The sequence below is a fragment of the Lynx rufus genome, unplaced genomic scaffold (genome assembly GCF_022079265.1).
Source record: "Lynx rufus isolate CCGP_SWC_20201006 ecotype Redwood Valley unplaced genomic scaffold, mLynRuf1.p SCAF_6, whole genome shotgun sequence".
NCBI classification, from domain to species: Eukaryota; Metazoa; Chordata; class Mammalia; order Carnivora; family Felidae; genus Lynx; species Lynx rufus.
Genome location: NW_025814878.1, coordinates 64918878 through 64937852, shown reverse-complemented (window position 1 = coordinate 64937852; position 18975 = coordinate 64918878). Strand labels below are relative to the sequence as shown.

General features: G+C 34.9%; 1 protein-coding gene across 6 annotated transcripts in view; it reads right to left on the bottom strand.

Annotated features, from left to right (window-relative positions):
- MAP3K7 (mitogen-activated protein kinase kinase kinase 7) overlaps positions 1-18975 on the bottom strand; it is an 85097-nt gene that overhangs the window by 20606 nt on the left and 45516 nt on the right. For 5 of the 6 annotated variants that reach the window (XR_006966141.1, XR_006966144.1, XR_006966142.1 and 2 more), the window contains exons 12-13: positions 17181-17261; positions 8518-8582 (exon numbers count right to left, since the gene is read on the bottom strand). Coding sequence is in view for 2 of the 6 variants with exons in the window: in XM_047101801.1 (XP_046957757.1) it covers positions 8518-8582; positions 17181-17261 (146 nt within the window). In the remaining 4 variants the exon portion in view is untranslated. The remainder of the gene's footprint in view (positions 1-8517; positions 8583-17180; positions 17262-18975) is intronic. The other variant, XM_047101803.1, reaches the window with a different exon arrangement.

Sequence of the window (18975 nt, the reverse complement as noted above, 5' to 3'; positions counted from 1 at the left end):
GTACAAAATGTTCATTTACTGGTTGTTATGGAATAATTCTGAAATTTTCACCCTGGCATTCCTGACCCTCCACTGGCAGGTTTTACCTTATCCAGATGATCTCTACTCTGACAATTCCTTATGCCCCTCTTTCTCTCCCTGTTTTTAATCTTGACTCCATATTCATCCAAGGATTATATGGTCTAGTGCAAAGACCAAGTATGAAAACTGGACTATATGAAACTGACTTTTTAAAAAAAATGTTTATTTTTGAGAGAGAGAGAGCGCAAGCGAGCAAGCGCACACAAGCAGGGGAGGGGCACAGAGAGAGGGGGACAGAACCCAAAGCAGGGTCTGTGCTAACAGCAGATAGCCTGATGCAGGGCTTGAACTCACAAACTACAAGACCATGATCTGAGCTGAAGTTGGACGCTTAACTGACTGAGCCACCCAGGAGCTCCAAAACTGACATTTTTAAACATCAAAATATCAGCAAACTCACATGATTTAGTCTAAATATATTTTGCAGACCTGGGCTTAAATCCCAGTTCTGCCATTGATCGCTGTGTAAACTTGAGTAACTCAGCCCTTAAGCTCATTTGTCAAGTGTGGATGAGAAGTAGTAGTAATAGTTTAAGAAGTCAGACACTGGAGACAATACAACCCAGAACTGGAGTCTTTAGCTTGCCATTCATTAGCACTGTGGCTTTAGGTTATTTAACCTCTAAGACTCAACAGTAAAATGAGGACAGTATTACCCACTTCATCAGTTTGTAAAAAATCAAATGAAATAAAGTACCTGAAGGGGTTCTTGACACGATAAAAATGCTCACTAAATGAATGATAATTAGGTTGTATCACAAGATAGGAATATATGAGTGCACTTGCAGCACCTAACAATTCCCTCTCAAGATCAAAATCACAGTTCTTTCTATAAAACATATTTAGTGACTAATTCCTATCACAAAGACATTCTTCTCCTTTGAAGTTTGGCTGTATTTATAGTCTGCTACTACATAAACTTAAACTTGAGCTGGAAATAGTTTATATTACCCTCAAAGGTTGCTATTCCTCAAAAGCATTATAATATCCTAAGGGGAGAAATCATGTATACTTTTATTTTGTATTCCCCAGGATTTAGGATATTGCTGAATATACAGTAACTACATAATAAATACTCACTGAATAAAATGATAACATAAACTGTTAGCACTCAGATATAAGATGGGTGTTTAGACTCGTTTACCTTTTGTACTCAGGAGAATTAGAATACACACCAAAGAGAACCAGTGATGAAATATGTAACTCTTCCTCTTAGGAAGTTGTTACCCTTGGTAAAACAAGTACAGACTCTATGACATTACTCACGAGTTCTTTAAACCTTCTGTGACTAAAAGAAAGTTTTGATGACTTAAGGATAAAATGATTTGACCATAGTTATAATTTCTATTATAAACCAAGAACAATTTTTCTTCAAAATGCTGGCAGAGGGGGGTTTCAGAGTCAATCTAATTTTGTGCTAATATTCTTACTTTAACATTTTAAGAGGAGAAATAAATACAAGTGCTTGTGGACACGTGAGACTCAATATAAGTTATGAGAAATTAAACAAGATACAGTATAAGTAAGACTTGGGCTTACAAAAGATAAGAATGAATTTGTATTAAAAAAAAAAAAAAAAAAAGCAGGGCACCTGGGTGGCTCAGTTGAGCTTCCGACTTCGGCTCAGGTAATGATCTCATGGTCTGTTGAGTTCGAGCCCTGTGTCGGGCTCTGTGCTGACAGCTCAGAGCCTGGAGCCTGCTTCGGCTTCTGTGTCTCCCTCTCTCTCTGACCCTCCCCTGTTCATGCTCTGTCTCTCTGTCTCAAAAATAAATAAACATTAAAAAAAAATTTTTTAAAAAGCCACTGACCATTTGTCATGTTAAAACACATATTCCTATCTGGACCTAGTACAAATTATAGTACCGTATTCCTTAAGTTTAAATCTTTCCCAGGAGAATCCTTTGCTACTCATTTATTTTTCACTCTCTACTTTCCAAGAACATTTAGCACCCTAGGTGCATAATCATTTGTTCTACTTGAGATTTCCTATGGCTATAAAAACGAAGAAATAAGACTAATATTCTTAAGTCAAGTTTCAAAACTAGTCTTTCCTTAAAACTACAAAAAGACATGAGGTAAATTTATATCCTTAAATTAACTAAGTAAGCCTTCCTATTTCAAGAAATTGGTATCTCAAAGAATAACAATATGCTAAAATGTTCATATTAAAAAACGAAAGAAATATTTAAAAACAAGCCATAACTGTACTTTTTGAACACCTGAAAAATACAAGATATAAGTAAGAGGATCAGGTAATATTTGACAATGAAAAAAATCAAACGATTTTATGGATTAAAGTTATGTTACTGCTTGCAAACTAAGGTATAGTCTTATTTTATAGTAGCTATTAAAAAAATCACTGGTGAAATTCTTACGATTATATATGCTCTCAAACTATTAAAACTCATTTGGGTTCCTCCTTCCTTCAGGATATTTACAATTACTTTATTCTTATACAAACTATAAAGTTTAAGCGAGATAGAAAAACTTGACTTACCACAGGATTGGATATGAAAGTGGTTACGGGAGTTCAGAAATGCCACAGTGCAATTTAAGGCAGCAAAAGAATACTAACCCAAAATTAAACCAGAGGGCAAATTACCATCAGTGGATATGAAACAGAATTGGACTTTGCCCAGAACTTTATCGCTATATTTATAAAAAGGAATTGGGAATTATTTTACAGACAAAAATAAAGCTTTGCTTTTTATGTCTCACCTGAACGACTGGGAAAATATTTTTATAAGAATTTATGGCCAGAGATACTATTTAGACTGAAATTTAAAAGCTATTTAAAACTCTCAGAACTTTTCTTACTTGCTAAGATTATACAAACACAAAACACAGAGATTAAATAGTGATTTATACAATAATTTTGCTGAACTAACATCTGAATAATATAAACATTAAAAAGAAATGGGTATCAAGTTGGTGATGTGGTTTTACAAGGGTACTTCCTCCATTATAGCAGTCACAGATAATTCAATTAAATCCATACATGACAGGTGATACTGATAACATTCTTTCTAATCTGAAGGTATAGGCTCAGTCTAATTCTAGCTTCACTATAAGGAAATCCATTAAGGAAATTTTAGAATTTTATTATTCTTATATGGTCTTTTGGTCTTTAAATTCTCCAAGAGAAAGGTGTACTATGAACCAGGAATTATTTAAAATTTTTTAAACATTTATTTATTATTGAGAGACAGAGAGAGACAGAGCATGAGCATGGGAGGGGCAGAGAGAGAGGGAGACACAGAATCTGAAGGAGGCTCCAGGCTCTGAGTTGTCAGCACAGAGCGTGATGTGGAGCTCAAACTCACAAACCAAGCAAGATCATGACCTGAGCCAAAGTCAGACGTTCAACCAACTGAGCCACCCAGGCGCCCCTGAACCAGTAATTATTTAAAACTATTAAGTAAGTCTCTGATTTAGACCTTTAACAGAAAATTATCCTGACGGAGATGCAGACTGAGGATAAAGAAGTAGTATAATAAATTATATCCCTTGAATAAATAACAATTGATATGTGATTAAATTAGGTCTTTAAGGCAAATACTTTCTATGATCCTTAACAGAAGCTTCTCTTTAATATATAAATAATTGAATGCCAATGGGATTTTACTTCTTTCTTAGTGCTATTTTTGTTTTATTTCTGGATAGTAATATACTATAGTGAGACATGTATGGAATCTGAGAAACTCAACAGATGAACACAGGGGAAGGGAAGGTACAATAAGATAAAAACAGTGAGGGAGGCAAACCGTAAGAGACTCTTAAACACAGAGAACAAACTGAGGGTTGCTGGAGGGGCGGTTGGTGGGGGGATGGGTTAAATGGGTGATGGCCATTAAGGAGGGCACTTTTTGGGATGTAAGAGATGAATCACTGGGTTCTACTCCTGAAGCCAAGACTACATTGTAGGTTAACTTAACTTGAATTAAAAAAGTGCCCCCCCCCAAAAAAAGCCCCCAAAACCAAAAAACTAAACCAAAACAAAAATATACTATAGTAAGAGCAAGGAAGTGGTAAGTACCCTGGGAAGTATACTATGGGGAGGTGGGTATACATTACTAAACATCTACAGTGTGTCTGGTACTTTCGCATGTTGTAAGAACCGCATGGGGTGAGTGTTATGGTCCCCGCTGGTACATAAGATTGCTAAACCTCAGGAAAATTAAAGAGCTTGCCTTGAGGTATATATCTGACTAATAAAAGTAGATTTTAAAGTCCATATAAAAATACAGCATGCCTAGTTCTCTAAGTATCATAATCACATCATCTTGCAGTTGTGATTTTTACTGACTGCTGCCCCCTCCAAGAGACATCTTGAAAACAGATCTATATTGGATACAACTCTAGAAAGGACATGCAGACATACATGAAAATATTTAATTTTAGTAAAACATAGAAAGGCTCACCCAGATGTATAAAAAATAAATTTGTGCAGCCATCTGTAGAAATTTATTATCAAGGTGGACTGACCTTGCTCAATAATATGGTAAAGCTAAAACTCATCATCACTGAAAACTACTTAAATTAGTAATCATGATGCAGACTACTGGAAGTCAAAACACTTGAAATGGAAGAGATGTAGGATTACGTTAGCACACAATACATGCAGTTTTGCATGCAAGACAGAAGGCAGCGTAGTTTGTGTGTTCTGGAATCAATCTGGATTCATAACTTGGTTATACCCATTACTGGCAGTACAAGGGAAGACATTTAGGAATGTTTCTCTAGCCCTCAGTTGATTCATCTGCAAAATGAGGAAAATAAAAAGTACCAAATTTACAGGGTTAAGATTTAAATAACATAAAGGCCTGACTGGCACAAAGTTGGTGCACAACAAATAAATGGTGGCTGTTACTACTATAGTTCTCTAATTGATCTGGGCATAAGTCTGATGTGCCCAAAAACATCAGGGGGCTAGGCCTTCTTAGGATTGTCAATGTTTCCTAGCCAAAGACCACCAGGAACATACCCATGGTGGGATGCAATGGGCTTAACATTCATTGCAATGAAGCACAGTGCTCACTATAGGGGACTGTGGGGTCTCTCTGAGAGGGTTTGAGAGACAGCTTATAGATTTGGGGGCAGGCTCCAAGGAAGGAGGGGTTCACTCTAGATTGGCTACTGTCAGAAAGCAGAGGCAATTCTACAGGGAAGGCAGACTAGAGTGAGGATAAAGCTGCAGCTGGTAAAGTAGTCACTCACATCAGCTAGAAGGCAATGTTTGGTATTTTGTGTGTGCCACAGCGACCTTGGTTTTGTCTGTGCTGAGACAACATTATATGTTCTTGTTTTGCCTCATCTTATCATGGTCTCAGCATAACACTGTCTACTGGTGTTCTGAGAAATTATTATGTCCAGATTCTATAACAGTACTTGAGGCCTCAGTGTCAGATCAGTCCCTAGACATCCTGGGGCTGCTGATTTCCTTCTCAGTATGTTTTCAAAGTATCTAAGATGCCAGATCCATTATACGTGCTTAATAAGTTTCCTGATTTAATACAAACCTGAATTAATTTAAAAGTAAGTTGTAAGGATGCAATATTTTACACAAATACTCACAACTACCTTTAATTCAGAAGCTTGCTTCATTCACTGTTCCACTCAAGAGAAATGGCAGTATGAAAAAAACCAATTTAATTTTAATTTACGGATATAAAGTCTAAGTGATTTTAAGTTGTTTTTTTTTTTTTTTTTTTTTTTTTTTTTTTTTTTTTTGAGAGAGGGCACAAATGAGCGAAGGGCAGACAGAGAAAAGAGAGAGGGAGAGGAAGGGAGGGAGAGTGGGAGGGAGAGAGAGAGATAGAGGGAGAGAAAGAGAGAAGTGGGGCTGGTGCTCATCTGATGCAGGGCTCGTGCTTACCTGAAGCAGGGCTTACTCGAAGCAGGGCTCGAGCTCACCCGATGTAGGACTCAAATTCACAAACCATGAGATCATAACCTGAGCTGAAGTCAGATGACTGGGACACCCAGATGCTCTAAGGTCAGTCTTGAATCAAGCTCCAAAGTATAAACTCTACTCACTTTACTTTTCTGTATAAGATGTAATCTTAAATTTTATTAATAAGTTTTCTCTCTTCCTCTGATGACTATACGGGGTGGGCAAATTCTTTTCTTCATGTTCTTTATCAATTTCCATGGCTAAAACCAACCAACCAACCAACCAACCAAAACCTCCCATGTATGTTTTATCACTGTGTAGCCAGACTTTAAAAAGAAGTATACCTTCAATTCTGAAAATCCAGATTGTGCATACTTTTCTTTTCATATAATGAATGTTATTTTCATGAGTAATTAAAAACATTTAATGGTCATTTGCCATTAAACATTTCAGGGGAAAATGTTTAGGATTTTCTAATCATTAGGATTATTATTTGCCATCCTCATTCCAAACTGACATTTTAAGTTTATAACACTTAAATAATTTTGAAAGAGTTGATCAATATTAAAAACTGGCTGTACAATGGCTACATATCATCTGTCTTAGAACAGGTTGCACTGCCACCCCAAATTCCCCCTCACTCGAAATCTATAGCGGTCTGTGACAATTCAGGCAAATGACTATCAAACAACCACAGTGTGTCTCAGTTCCAGGGTTTTCCTACTGAAGGTCTTGTAAATGAAAAGGGTTAACAATCATAATCTCAAGAAATATAAAACTTAAGAGGAAATAAGGAAGGCTTGCTGTTGGTGAGGTCAGTCCTGAATTACAGCCAATGCCATTACTGTTGAGCACAGAGAAAAGCACTTGCACTAGCAGATGCTCCTGAATTGCCTTAGAGCAGGCTTCTCATTCCCAGTTGAAGGGAGAACACTTGGCTATAATTTCTCATAACTGGAATATCAATGGCAATAGTAAACAGAGTTTAAAAGGCTGAGCTCATCAAGCCTCTGAGGAATCAAAGCAAATACCAGAGGCTGAACTATCTGTTACTAAATGCCCTCATTAATACTTGACGTATTTGAGGGGGAGAAAGTGGGAAATTTCATCCAAAAGTTCTGGAGTTTCATAAAAGCAGATATACAGAAAAAGTCATAAAATAAAATAAAATAAAATAAAATAAAATAAAATAAAATAAAATAAAATAAAATAAAATAAAATAAGATAAGATAAAATAAAATAAATTAAGTAAAATAAAATGACTGTATTCATTTACAATACCTTCAGATTTAGGGTCACTTACTATCATATATAATAAGTTAACATATATGTTTAATGTATGTGTGTGTGTATAGGCATTGTGAGAAATAAAAATATTTCCAGATATAAATGAAGATCAAGGATCTTTATCATTTAAATATCTCAAGTGGTTTGTGTTAGTTAAGTTGATGGCTATAAAGGGCTTTCAAATTTTTATTAATGACTACAAAGATTCTCTAAAATTTAAAAGATTTATAAAAAATGAAGTAGTAATAAAACACCTTTCTGGAATGAAAGGTACCAGTACATTTTACCATAAGTTAAATCACTTTGTTTATAATATATAATACTGTAATTTTACATAAATATGCACTATGTGATTATTTTTATGACTTCAGATATATGGCATACTCATAAAATTTATTTGAACACAACTGAAAACAAATCAACAAATACCTCGTAATTCTCGTTCATTTTAAAAATATATAAATTACATATGTCAAGTCTATTGATCTGAATAACAGAAAAAACAATGGCTGAGCTGCCACTTTTATATACTTGTTGGTTAAAAGTCTGTACTAGTCACTAATGGTTTAACTTATAGCACTGTCTGGATCATTTTGAAAGAAAGTGATAAAAAGGTAAGAGGAGTTCAGAAGAGCATCCAGAAATGTAAGATGAAGAAACTCTTAGCAAGTGTGATAGAAGCCTTTCTAGAATTTACCCATGTGCTTAGTAAACAGTCTTAAGCATATTTCACAAAAATAAAAATCCAGTGGATATTACAAAAATGAAAGATGTTAGAGTCATCTAGGTATGTTAGTGCCTTATGTGATGCTACAGGAGTGACATTTTGTTGCGGAAATATTTATTAGTAAGTATTAGTAATTATAGTAAAATAATTAGTAAAAAAAATCTTTTTGACCTTATTGCTAAAAAGGAGTCACTATGATTCACTTTAGAGACAGGGATAATGACAAAGTGTTGTATTACACAGTTGATACTTCCTTATTAAATCATATATAAAAACCATATAATATACATGGAGCACTATTGAATTAATTAACTTAGTTTGATAAATTATCCTTCAAGTTAACCTAATAATGGGATCTATACTTTTTTCTCCTAAGTATTTAAATTCAAGTGCCAATGAACTTTTCTACCACAATTTTAGGTGAACTCATAAAATTACTTTTGCACTGTATATATATTATAGTTAATTCTTAACTTCTGCCCATTATTCTCCTTCAAAGACAGAGAATTCAAATGTCAAGTCTTACCTGACCAGGTTCTGTTCCAGTAACAGTCAAGTCTTGGATGGACCTACGTCTTGGCTGTCCGTTGCCTTTTAAAAGATTAAAAAAAAAAAAATAGAATACTGAGATCTATTCAAACAGATAACAAGGTTGCTACTGCTATGTAGGAAGTTGGAATTTGTTGCTCCTTGGATCTACACAAAATGTTTGTGGGAAAAATAATTAAGTGAGTTTATTGCTTAAAAAAAAAAAGAGAAAAGAGAATGATGTAAGGAAAGGAAGAGAAACAGCTGTAGAGTTTTAACTCAAAAATTGCCGGTCTACAATAAAGTAGGTTCTAATACAATAACCACTCCTACCACACGAATAGCTGCTGAACTCTCTTGCACCATCTTCTGTCATGTATTTAAATAGATAAATGCTTGTGGGCCAGGGCTGATGATGGCATCTATTTCAAGGGTCTTACGTTACAGTTTCTACAGCAAGACAGCTAGCCAGCAGGTTGTATGATGTGACTGACTTTAACCAACAGCAGTACCTTGTTCATTCAAGGCCAAAAAAGATGCTTAGGCTTAAACTTATTACAGAGTCACACTTACTTAATCCCATTAGTCTTTGTCAGAACCCAGCAATTTATTATTGGAGAACAACTCTTAATTTCCTACTGAAAATCAATGACTCTCATTCCATTTTCAAATATACAGCTTGTTGAAAGTTGTATATTGGGCTATTGTGTTAATCTTGCTTTAGGAACTTCCATGCAAATAATAATTTAATCTAAAAATCAGCTTATGAAAAAATTCTACAAATGTAAGTTTTTAGCAAAATAGAATGAATTAAGCAATAGCTTCACTCAGCACTTTTATTTAGGAATAGGGCTGTTTATATGGTATATCCAAGATGAGAGATCAGCTGTCTAAAAGGAAACACCAAAATATTGTAACAGCTGACACAATACTCAAAATTCTTTTGACTCTGAAAGCTATATTATATAATTTCTTAGCGAGGAGGCAGCACTCAGAACATGCGCTCTAACAGTTCTGGCCTGATTAGCAGACAGAATTTGTTCTTATAATTTTATATTTCTCTAATCCTAAGTTTCTTATTTTAAACCAATCAGCAATATAACTTAGCATCTTAATCCATACGACTCCATTATTATTTTGCATGTAAACTAAAAGGACCTTACAAAAGAATAATGTTTAATGCAGTAATACATGCAGTAAGCATAAAAACTCAAGTTTATAGCCAACTCAAATTTATAAGGACATCATCACTTTTTTTTTCATTTTAAGCTATGTTTTAGAATTCTTTGCATAATTTTAGCTCAAATTTACTCCAAATTCCATTTTATTCCAAGTTCCAACTTTTGAATACGAATTAAAATAACAAAAAAAATAGCACTTTTATTGAATCAGGCACACTAATATACTTTTGTGATAATTTTTAACTACCCCCTTTTCCCGGGGACAAAAAGATCCCACCACCATGAGTAATAAGCAATTTTAGGCACATTTCATTCAACACAATCATTCTAAAATTAGCCTAGATGAGACAGGCTTGTAAAAGTGTCTGGAATTCTCTTTTCAGATTAGCAACATTTGTGAATCTCAGGAACCACCCAGCACATGTGTCTAAAAATCATTACATCACTACTACAATAACACCAAAAACAAAATCAAATCTAGGTGGGGGTAGAAGGGGAATAAAAACTTTTAAGGAAGTAGGGTAAATAAGAGGTGACACAGTTAACAAATGCCATAAAATGAGAAATCTTCAAGCTAAAACATGAGTCAAAGCAAGCAATATTAGGCAATGCATTTTAATTAGCATAACCATGGTAGAAACCATCTGGCAAATAGTTTAGACAAAGCAAAAAAGGACTGCAATCAATAAATACTTGTTGCTCCAATATTGTTTTTAAGTTTTAGAAATATGAATGTAAAAAAATAAAACTATTATTGCAAATGAACACTGGGTGTGTTCTTAGTAAATTTAACTTAATGCTGAATTTTCTTTGCAACTAAATACTAATTTAGAAACTCTCTTATTTTACATTTTTTTATGGTTCTTTGAACTGTACATACCTATATTACACATGGTAGTATTAATGAAAAAAAAGTAGAATCGAGGGCCAATATGATGTCAACAGATGCCTGATCAAGGAATCTGAATCCTGCCAATGATGTCCTGAGTATTCATTGTGTAATAAGTTCCGGAACTTTCATGACTTATGATAGAGAACAAGTGATATTTTTTTAGAACAACTTTTCTAAGTAACAGCAACAAAACAAAACAGCTACATCCCTAGCCCATCATAAGACCTACATTCCCCCCCCCCAAAAAAAAGAAAGGGCAGTTGAAATAGCTTATAGGTCAATTCAGTTGTTTTTACAATAATGTCACAAAAACAGAATCAGTCTCTTCAAAAAGCTGCTCTTATAAGTACAACTTATTTCCTGAACTGGTATTTGAACAGAGTCCTTCCCAGACAGCCACTTCTGTGGTTTTTCTTAATGGTTTAAGTAAGCTCAATGTTTTCCTTATCTTAACTACTCTTATTTTTCTATCTCCCAAACTTCCTGAGACCCTTTTCATGTAAAAATCAACACTACATTTTCCTGGAGACATCTCTTAACCAAATGTTGGAAAATTTGAGATTCATAAGTTTTGAATATTGAAAATTGTGGGACACTGTTCTCTTGATGTGTAAAATACATAAGATTTTAAAAAATTGTATAGCACTACACTGCATTATATCACTGCTTCATGGTAAACTGAATATGTAATTTAAAAACATATGTTCTCATTTAGGCTGCCACAAATTTCATTTTCTTTTACTTATTTCTACAAATTCTGGCTTATTCCTTAGAAGGAATGCCCTTCAGGGTGGGTTTTTTCCTCCTATCAAAGGAAAGTATTATTGATGAGTTTTGCTTTCTGATAAACCACCATTATTAGGTTAGAGATCAACTTTTTATATTACAAAAAGTGATCTTGATACAATATAAAGAGACTACCTAAACATTCTCTTTAGGGTTGGTTACATGAACTTTCCTATTTAATTAGGCACAAATACAGAATTTCATTGAAGGTGAGGTGGCTACACATGGAGAAGCAGGTATATTTCAGCATAGCTCTCCTTGGGCCTCAGAATCCCTAATTCAAAGGTTTACAGCTGTTAATGACACCATATGTCCAAGGTAGGTAGGAACTTGAAAGATTTAGAAAAGTTTACTTCTTTTTATCTCACTGTTTCTACACATTAGCACTACACTATTCGGGGGAAAAACTACACCAATAATTTATGTACTACGTACAGTTAAAGGATTAAAAAAAAATTTTTTTTTAACGTTTATTTTTGAGACTGAGAGAGACAGAGCATGAACGGGGGAGGGTCAGAGAGAGAGGGAGACACAGAATCTGAAACAGGCTCCAGGCTCTGAGCTGTCAGCACAGAGCCCGACGCGGGGCTCGAACTCACAAACTGTGAGATCATGACCTGAGCTGAAGTCGGACACTTAATCGACTGAGCCACCCAGGCACCCCTAAAGGATGTTTATAAACATTAGTACCTACTGATTCTTCAACCAAATACAGTATTAGAAAGGTTATATTCTTAACCTGATGGGAGAAAGCAAGATAGTGCCTAAGGGTCCTTGAACAGTATCAGCCTCCAGCTGTCCAGCATTCTACAAAACCCTTACTGCACCCTGCCTCATCTGTTTGCCAATTACCTAAGATATTTGAAACTTCTAAAAGAAAAAAAACTTTACATTAGTATTAGAAACTCAACTACCCATTTATGTTTGTTAAACATATTTGAGCTTTTCCATACTCCTCTTATGCTACTTAACTACTCATCATATTCTTGAAAAGCAACTAATAGAGGACTAAATGTGTCTGATTGAAGTTAAAAGTGAATATTCATTAAATTTTTGATATCTGAATGCAGCTGAAATCATAAGGACATCTAAAATTTCACTTTTAAAAAATTAAAAAACAAGTTTAATGTTTATCTTTGAGAGAGAGAGAGACAGAGAGAGAAACAGAGTGCAAGTGGGGGAGGGGCAGAGAGGGACAGAATCTGAAGCAGGCTCCAGGCTCTGAGCTCTCAGCTCAGAGCCAGATGCAGAGCTCGAACTCACAAACCATGAGATCATGACCTGAGCCGAAGTTGAATGCTTAACCGACTGAGCCACGCAGGTGCCCCCCCTCTTTTATTAGTGTTTATTTTTGAGAGAGAGAGAGAGACAGAGAGAGAGAGAAGAGAGTGAGAGAGTGCGTGTGCAAGCTGTGAGCTCAGAGCCTGATCTTTCAGCTGTAAGAATAATATTACAAACAAAAAATATCAATTAAGTTCAGGCTCTTCAAGGACCTGGGTAAAAACATTTTATGTGATTGACTAAAAGACATTTGTATATTCAATATTCTTTATTATTTAATATATCCTTAAAAACAGTATGTAAGAAAATCATCTTTGGTCAAAGCATTCTACGATTCTAAAATGTTACGCCGTATTATTTTAGCTTTAAAATACATATACTACTAAAGTACCACTGTTCAAGGTTCTCAAATAGCACATTAAGGCAAATTCTTATTTACAGAATAAATGAGAATTTTCAAGTGTTTAAAATGAAGTCAAGCTGTATAATTTAGTCTGAACTAAGAAATTCAGAAGTACTGAGTAAAACAGCATAAAAACTGTTTATTTGGAAAAATTTACTTTTGTCAGTCTCATATTGGAAACATATATCATTTCAGGGTAGCAATTAATCTGGTATAAACTATGTATAAGGAATTTCATATTAGAAAGGAAGTGCAGAAGACTAATGTTTCAATTAAATCTTTTACAGGTGGATATATATGTATGGATTTGTTAGTACCTTTTTCAGTGGCTTTCAAAATGCATTATCACAGGTGATTTCCTGAAGTGCTCTAACTACTCACACAAGGACTCCAGAATAGTTCATCTTTTTTGATTACCAAAGCTAGAGCCACAAACAAAATTTGCATAACTATCAGAGTCTCCTCTCCTACTCCATGCTTTATTTTTGTTAAATTTTTTAAAATGTTTATTCATTTTTTGATAGAGACACAGAGCACGTGGGGAAAGGGCAGAGAGAAGGGGAGACACAGAATCTGAAGCAGGCTCTAGGCCAGGAAGAGGTATAGAAAATTGTGTAGCTTGATCCATAGGAACTCGTGAGGTATTAAAGGTCCATTTCTGCATGACCTGAGTGACTACTAAATAAATGCTAGCCATAGGTTGCTTGCTCCTCCTCATTTGAATGATGGCAAGTATAAAATAGTGCTGAAGAGCAAGCAAACAACATGATTTGAATTTGTTTACCTGTGACTAGATTAGGGGTTTTAGTCACTCTAAAGATGTATTTAAAAAAAAAATTCTTTAGACTAACAGTGTGTATTTTACAATTTTAAAAACTTGGTAACTTTTAAAAAAATTCAAGAAGCAATATACACTTTAAAAAGATAGATTTGTATATTGCCAATAAGTACACATAAAAATTTTTGTGATGCTTAGATGAACACTCTTACTAAAAGAGGCAGTTCAGGAATGCCTAGATAGCTCAGTCAGTTAAGCACTCGACTCTTGATTTTGGCTTGGGTCATGATCTCATGTTTTGTGGGATCCAGCACAGAGCCTGCTTAGGATCCTCCCTCTCTCTCCCTCTCTCTCTGCTCCTCCCTGCTCATGTACTTTCTCTTGCTCTTTCTCTCTCTCAAAATTATAAACTTAAAAAAAAAAAATCAGAATTAGAAAAAGAAAAAGAGGCAGTTTATTCCAAGAAGTACATCAGACTCAGTATACTGCACTTGGCCAAAGGAAAGTTATTATTCAAACTACTTATTCATAACAGATAAGATAAAAAAAAATCTATATTAAAAAAAATGCTTACAACTGGGATCCAGTGCTAATGAATACCAGATTGGGTATATCAAGAGGCACTGTAATACCACAAAGAACTTGTGGGAAACTGACTTCGAGGAAAAAAAACATTCTAGAAGGTACTAAGAAATTTTGGGAATTAAGTAATGCCCTCCTTTATAGTTAAAATGGCCATGTAAGACATTTGAAATATTCCCAAAGCATGGGTTATATTTTCATATTTAATTCAATTTAAAAATAAACCTAAGAACACATTAATGTTTCGCTTTTATGTCCAACTGTAGTTAATTCCAGTGCTTATATTCTTTCATTAAAGAAAGCGAAGCTGATTAAGTTAATATTTGGATATCTGGGGGGGGGATCAACAAGAATATTTAATAAAATGTATTAATGAATACCATTTCTATTTGAACAGCATTGTTGCTCTGACAAATTAAGAGCAGAATTAAAGTTTCCTGACTCCATAAGGACTCAGTTACCATAAAAGAGGGTCTGCTGGCCAAAGAGCTCTCTTTAATGTGAACACTAAAGAGGAGCAAGGCAGAATTGCTCTATCTTCTCTGACTCAAACAAAAGAGGAGAACATTGATGTGATTTGGTGTCAGATCTAAGTTGGGACCCTAGCTATGTGTTTCTGGGAAAACCACACAAAACCCATTTGATCGAAGTTCCTCATTTGTAAAATGGCTGTAATTTTATCTGGTAATCCAGTTATAAGACAGCTATGGACATCAATTAAGATGATGTACTTTATTTAAACTACTTTAGAGTCACATAGAGCATCTATGTGAAACCAGTTTCTCAGCCTTGCCACTGTTGACATTTTAGCTGGATAATTCTTGGTTTGTGGAAGATAGGTACATTGTAGGATGTTTAGCAGCATCCTGGGCTTCTGCCTACTATATGCCCCCTGCCACTTGTGACAACCAAAAATGTTTCCAGATGTTGCCAAATATCCTGTAAGGAGCAAATTCATTCTGGTTGAGAACCACTGAGACTATTCTTTCTCTTCATTCTCCCTCATTATTGTGTACAGTACTGGCTACATCATTCGTTATGTGTGTGTGTATTTGTTAATGCTTATTCGTTAAGACATGGATTAAGATTATGTTGCCATTTACCTAACTTCTCCTGATTCACTTAAACATTAATGATAATCACAGTTTAAAAGTTTAAATGTTGACACTTTTTTAGTCAAAATATTACTCCCTTAAACATAGCACCTTTTAGTATGGAGGTAAAATGATTGCAAGTTCTGCAAGCAGGCCATGACTCAATAAATAAAATTACTATGTGAGAAGTGGGTTAACTCCTCTCTGAACAGCAATAGTGGTATTATAAAATAAATCACTTTGAAAAAATAAACATTAATTACTCTAATATAGTCTTATACAGACCAAATGCCAGGATCCTAAGAATTGTGTAATTTCTGTATTATACATATTTATAATTTATACAGATTTTATATGTATCCTAGTTCCTAGCCATGGGAGGTCAATAATAGTTTGTTCAGTTAATAGGCACATATTTATTAAATGCAATGTGTGAGGCACCGTGCCAGATAACTCTGATACAATCAATAATAAGTAACAAAGGCATGGTGTCTATTCTGTTTTCATTTTACTATGGGAGAAAAAGACCTCTAGATATTCAACCACAATGCTATGCTAGAAATACAATCACAAGCAATACACACTGCTGAAGAATTCACCAAAATCACATCCATGAAAGTGTGTAGGGAAAACTGTGTTTCTTTTTGGGAAGAGGTGGAGGAAAACCTAAAGCAGAGGAATAAATAAAATATATATATTATTTTAAGTTTATATATTTATTCTGGGGGGGGAGCAAGGGCATGTACACATGAGGTGGGGAGGGGCAAAGAGAGAAGGAGAGAGAATCAGCACAGAGCCTGATGTGCAACTCGATCTCATGAAACCTGCACTGAGATCAAGAGATGGATGCTTGCCTGACTAAGCAACCCAGGTGCCCGAATACAGGATCACTTTGGTGACATACATTAACCGATATATGCCATTTAAATTTCTATCAAAAATGGTGATTTAGATTCATCTATGAAATTATCACCATGAGAAGAAATAAAAGCAATTTACCAATTTTAAGACACTGAAGTACCATGTGTGACTTAGGTATAAAAACACGTAATTTGCAAAAAGATTCTCCTAATAACACATAAGAATCAGAATTGACCACGATTCTTTGTCAAGACACCATGCAAAACAGCAAATCTCATTTAATTTTACTCTGTTTCTATTTTCTATGTCAAGGCAACATGGTATTTAGCAATTCTCTTTTCTCAACTTCGTATTTCACTTGCTACCAACAGAAAGAGGCTTGGAGAGGAAGCCTCAAGAGAGTCCAAAAAGGAGAAACCAAGGAAGGAAAAGAGCCCAGGACATCAAATATTTTTAAATAGTTGTTTCCTCTTTCTGCTGAGAGAAAACAACGTCTTGGTTCAGCTCATGTGCTCACTTAAAAGCAGGGAGGACGATGGCAGAATTCAGGGCTAGCATTCTCCCTTCTGTGAAAAGGTTTACTTTGCCTTCTATTTTACTCTCATTTTTGGAGATTTAAGGTATCCTGTCAAGCCTGCTTCATTGTATACAAATGTATAGTTTTCAATCTGTCTCCCTAGTTACTGTATGCAGGTGTCTATTTTCATGTCCTATAAAGATTGGAGCAAGAAGCATTTTATAAGTACCAGGGATCATTATTCCGGTCCCACAGCTATTAGACCAACTCAGGTGGTCTTTGATACCTGATATGACGATCTCAGGGACATCCAGAATGTTGCCAAATGAAGCAGTTTTACGGTGGCCCCGTTTAGGCTTGGAATAGGCTGCAAAAACATATATATACAGTATACATGCAAACAACCACAAACAGTAACACAGAAAATGATTAACTATAAAAACAGAATAATTTTCAAATAGCTATGTTAATAATACTTCATGCAGAATGGCATGCAGGACTGTCTAACTTTTCATCCATGCTTGGAAAAGGCGTGATTTAGGAGAAAACTATCAATAAAGACGTGTCACATACTGGTTTTAATTAGGAGAAAAAAAAAAGGACAAAGACAAACAAAGCTGCAGGATAATGAGGAAGCAAAATTTCAAACATGTTCATAGAAACAATCTACCTAAGTGAAATCACTGATAAGCAATGGGGAGCTAGGATGAAAGTGGGAAGGGAGAGAGGAGTTAAAAAGAAATAAGCTGCCATATTTTTTTAATTACACAAACACAGGAATATATATTCCAGATAGACGTTTCTTGAAGTGTGCTATAAAGTAAAATTCGGTGATTAAATAGTAATTATTGAATCAAAGAATGAAATGTATATGCTTTTATAAATATAAATATTTACACATACTTCTATTAAACTGAATGTTTACTGTAGTTTTCAAAGTTCAAGGTGCATTCCCATTACATGTGAACAGTGTTAGAAGCTGGAGAATTCGAATCTTTCAAAGTAAGACAATTCATTAAAAAAAATCTGAATTGTATGAATCCAATGGATGTTCAACAGCATCTATTCTACATTTAGAGAGTGAGATAATCTAAATGTGTGTGGTTGTTTTTTAACTAGTGAAATATCACTTCTGTAAAGAATAATAATAAATCAGTACCTGACTAGAAAACTGACACTAGCAAAGATACAAAACTATAATAATGCCACTTATTTTAAGGCCATTATCTTAATAATGCCACTAGCCATCATTACTTAGCTGATCTAACTTGAATGACATCCCTGAAGGGAAAAAGGTTCCCCAAGAGTGAAGGTATGTCACTGTGTGCGCTATTCACCTGACACTACACTGAGAAGCCCTCACTTGACAGAAAAAAACTTATGACGCAGGGACCAGGAAGGCTTGTTAGTGGCTAGTGAGCTCCATTCAACTTGATTATTTATGAAGATTCATCCATGTGGCAGAGACTCCGAGTCCCCTTCCAATCTCTGTCTTTCCCATCTTTCTTAGCAACAGAACTCTGACTTTACTCAAGGCAGCAATGTTCCCAGATAAAAGATCACAGATCCTTCTTTCCCGTGCAGCCATCTGATAGCCATCTGACCATATTATGATGGCCAAAGGCATATATGGAAGTTGTTAGGGGGAACTTCTGATAAAGATCTTTGAAAGAGCTTGGGCATATACCCTTTGGCATTCCCCTAATTCTCCTTTCTTGCTGCCCTGACTGTGGATGTAATGACTAGAATTGTAATAGTTATTCAGCAACACAAAGTCTTTGAGGAGACAAGTCACGCAATATGGCTTGTGGCACAGAGACAGAGAAATTCAGCTGCCTAACAATCACGGAGCCTACCTTCAAATTTCTTTATTTAAAAAAAAAAAAAAAAAAGCTTAGGTGTTAAAGACATAGCTATTTTGAATATTCTGCTATATCTAACTGATTCTAATGCTGATACAGTCAGTGATCATAATTAGATGAAGACAAGTACAGTATGACATTCCTCTGGAAAACTTCTTTCTGAAAAAAGCTCCACACAAAATGAGAATATTCCATTTAGAAAAAAAAAATGAGAAAAAT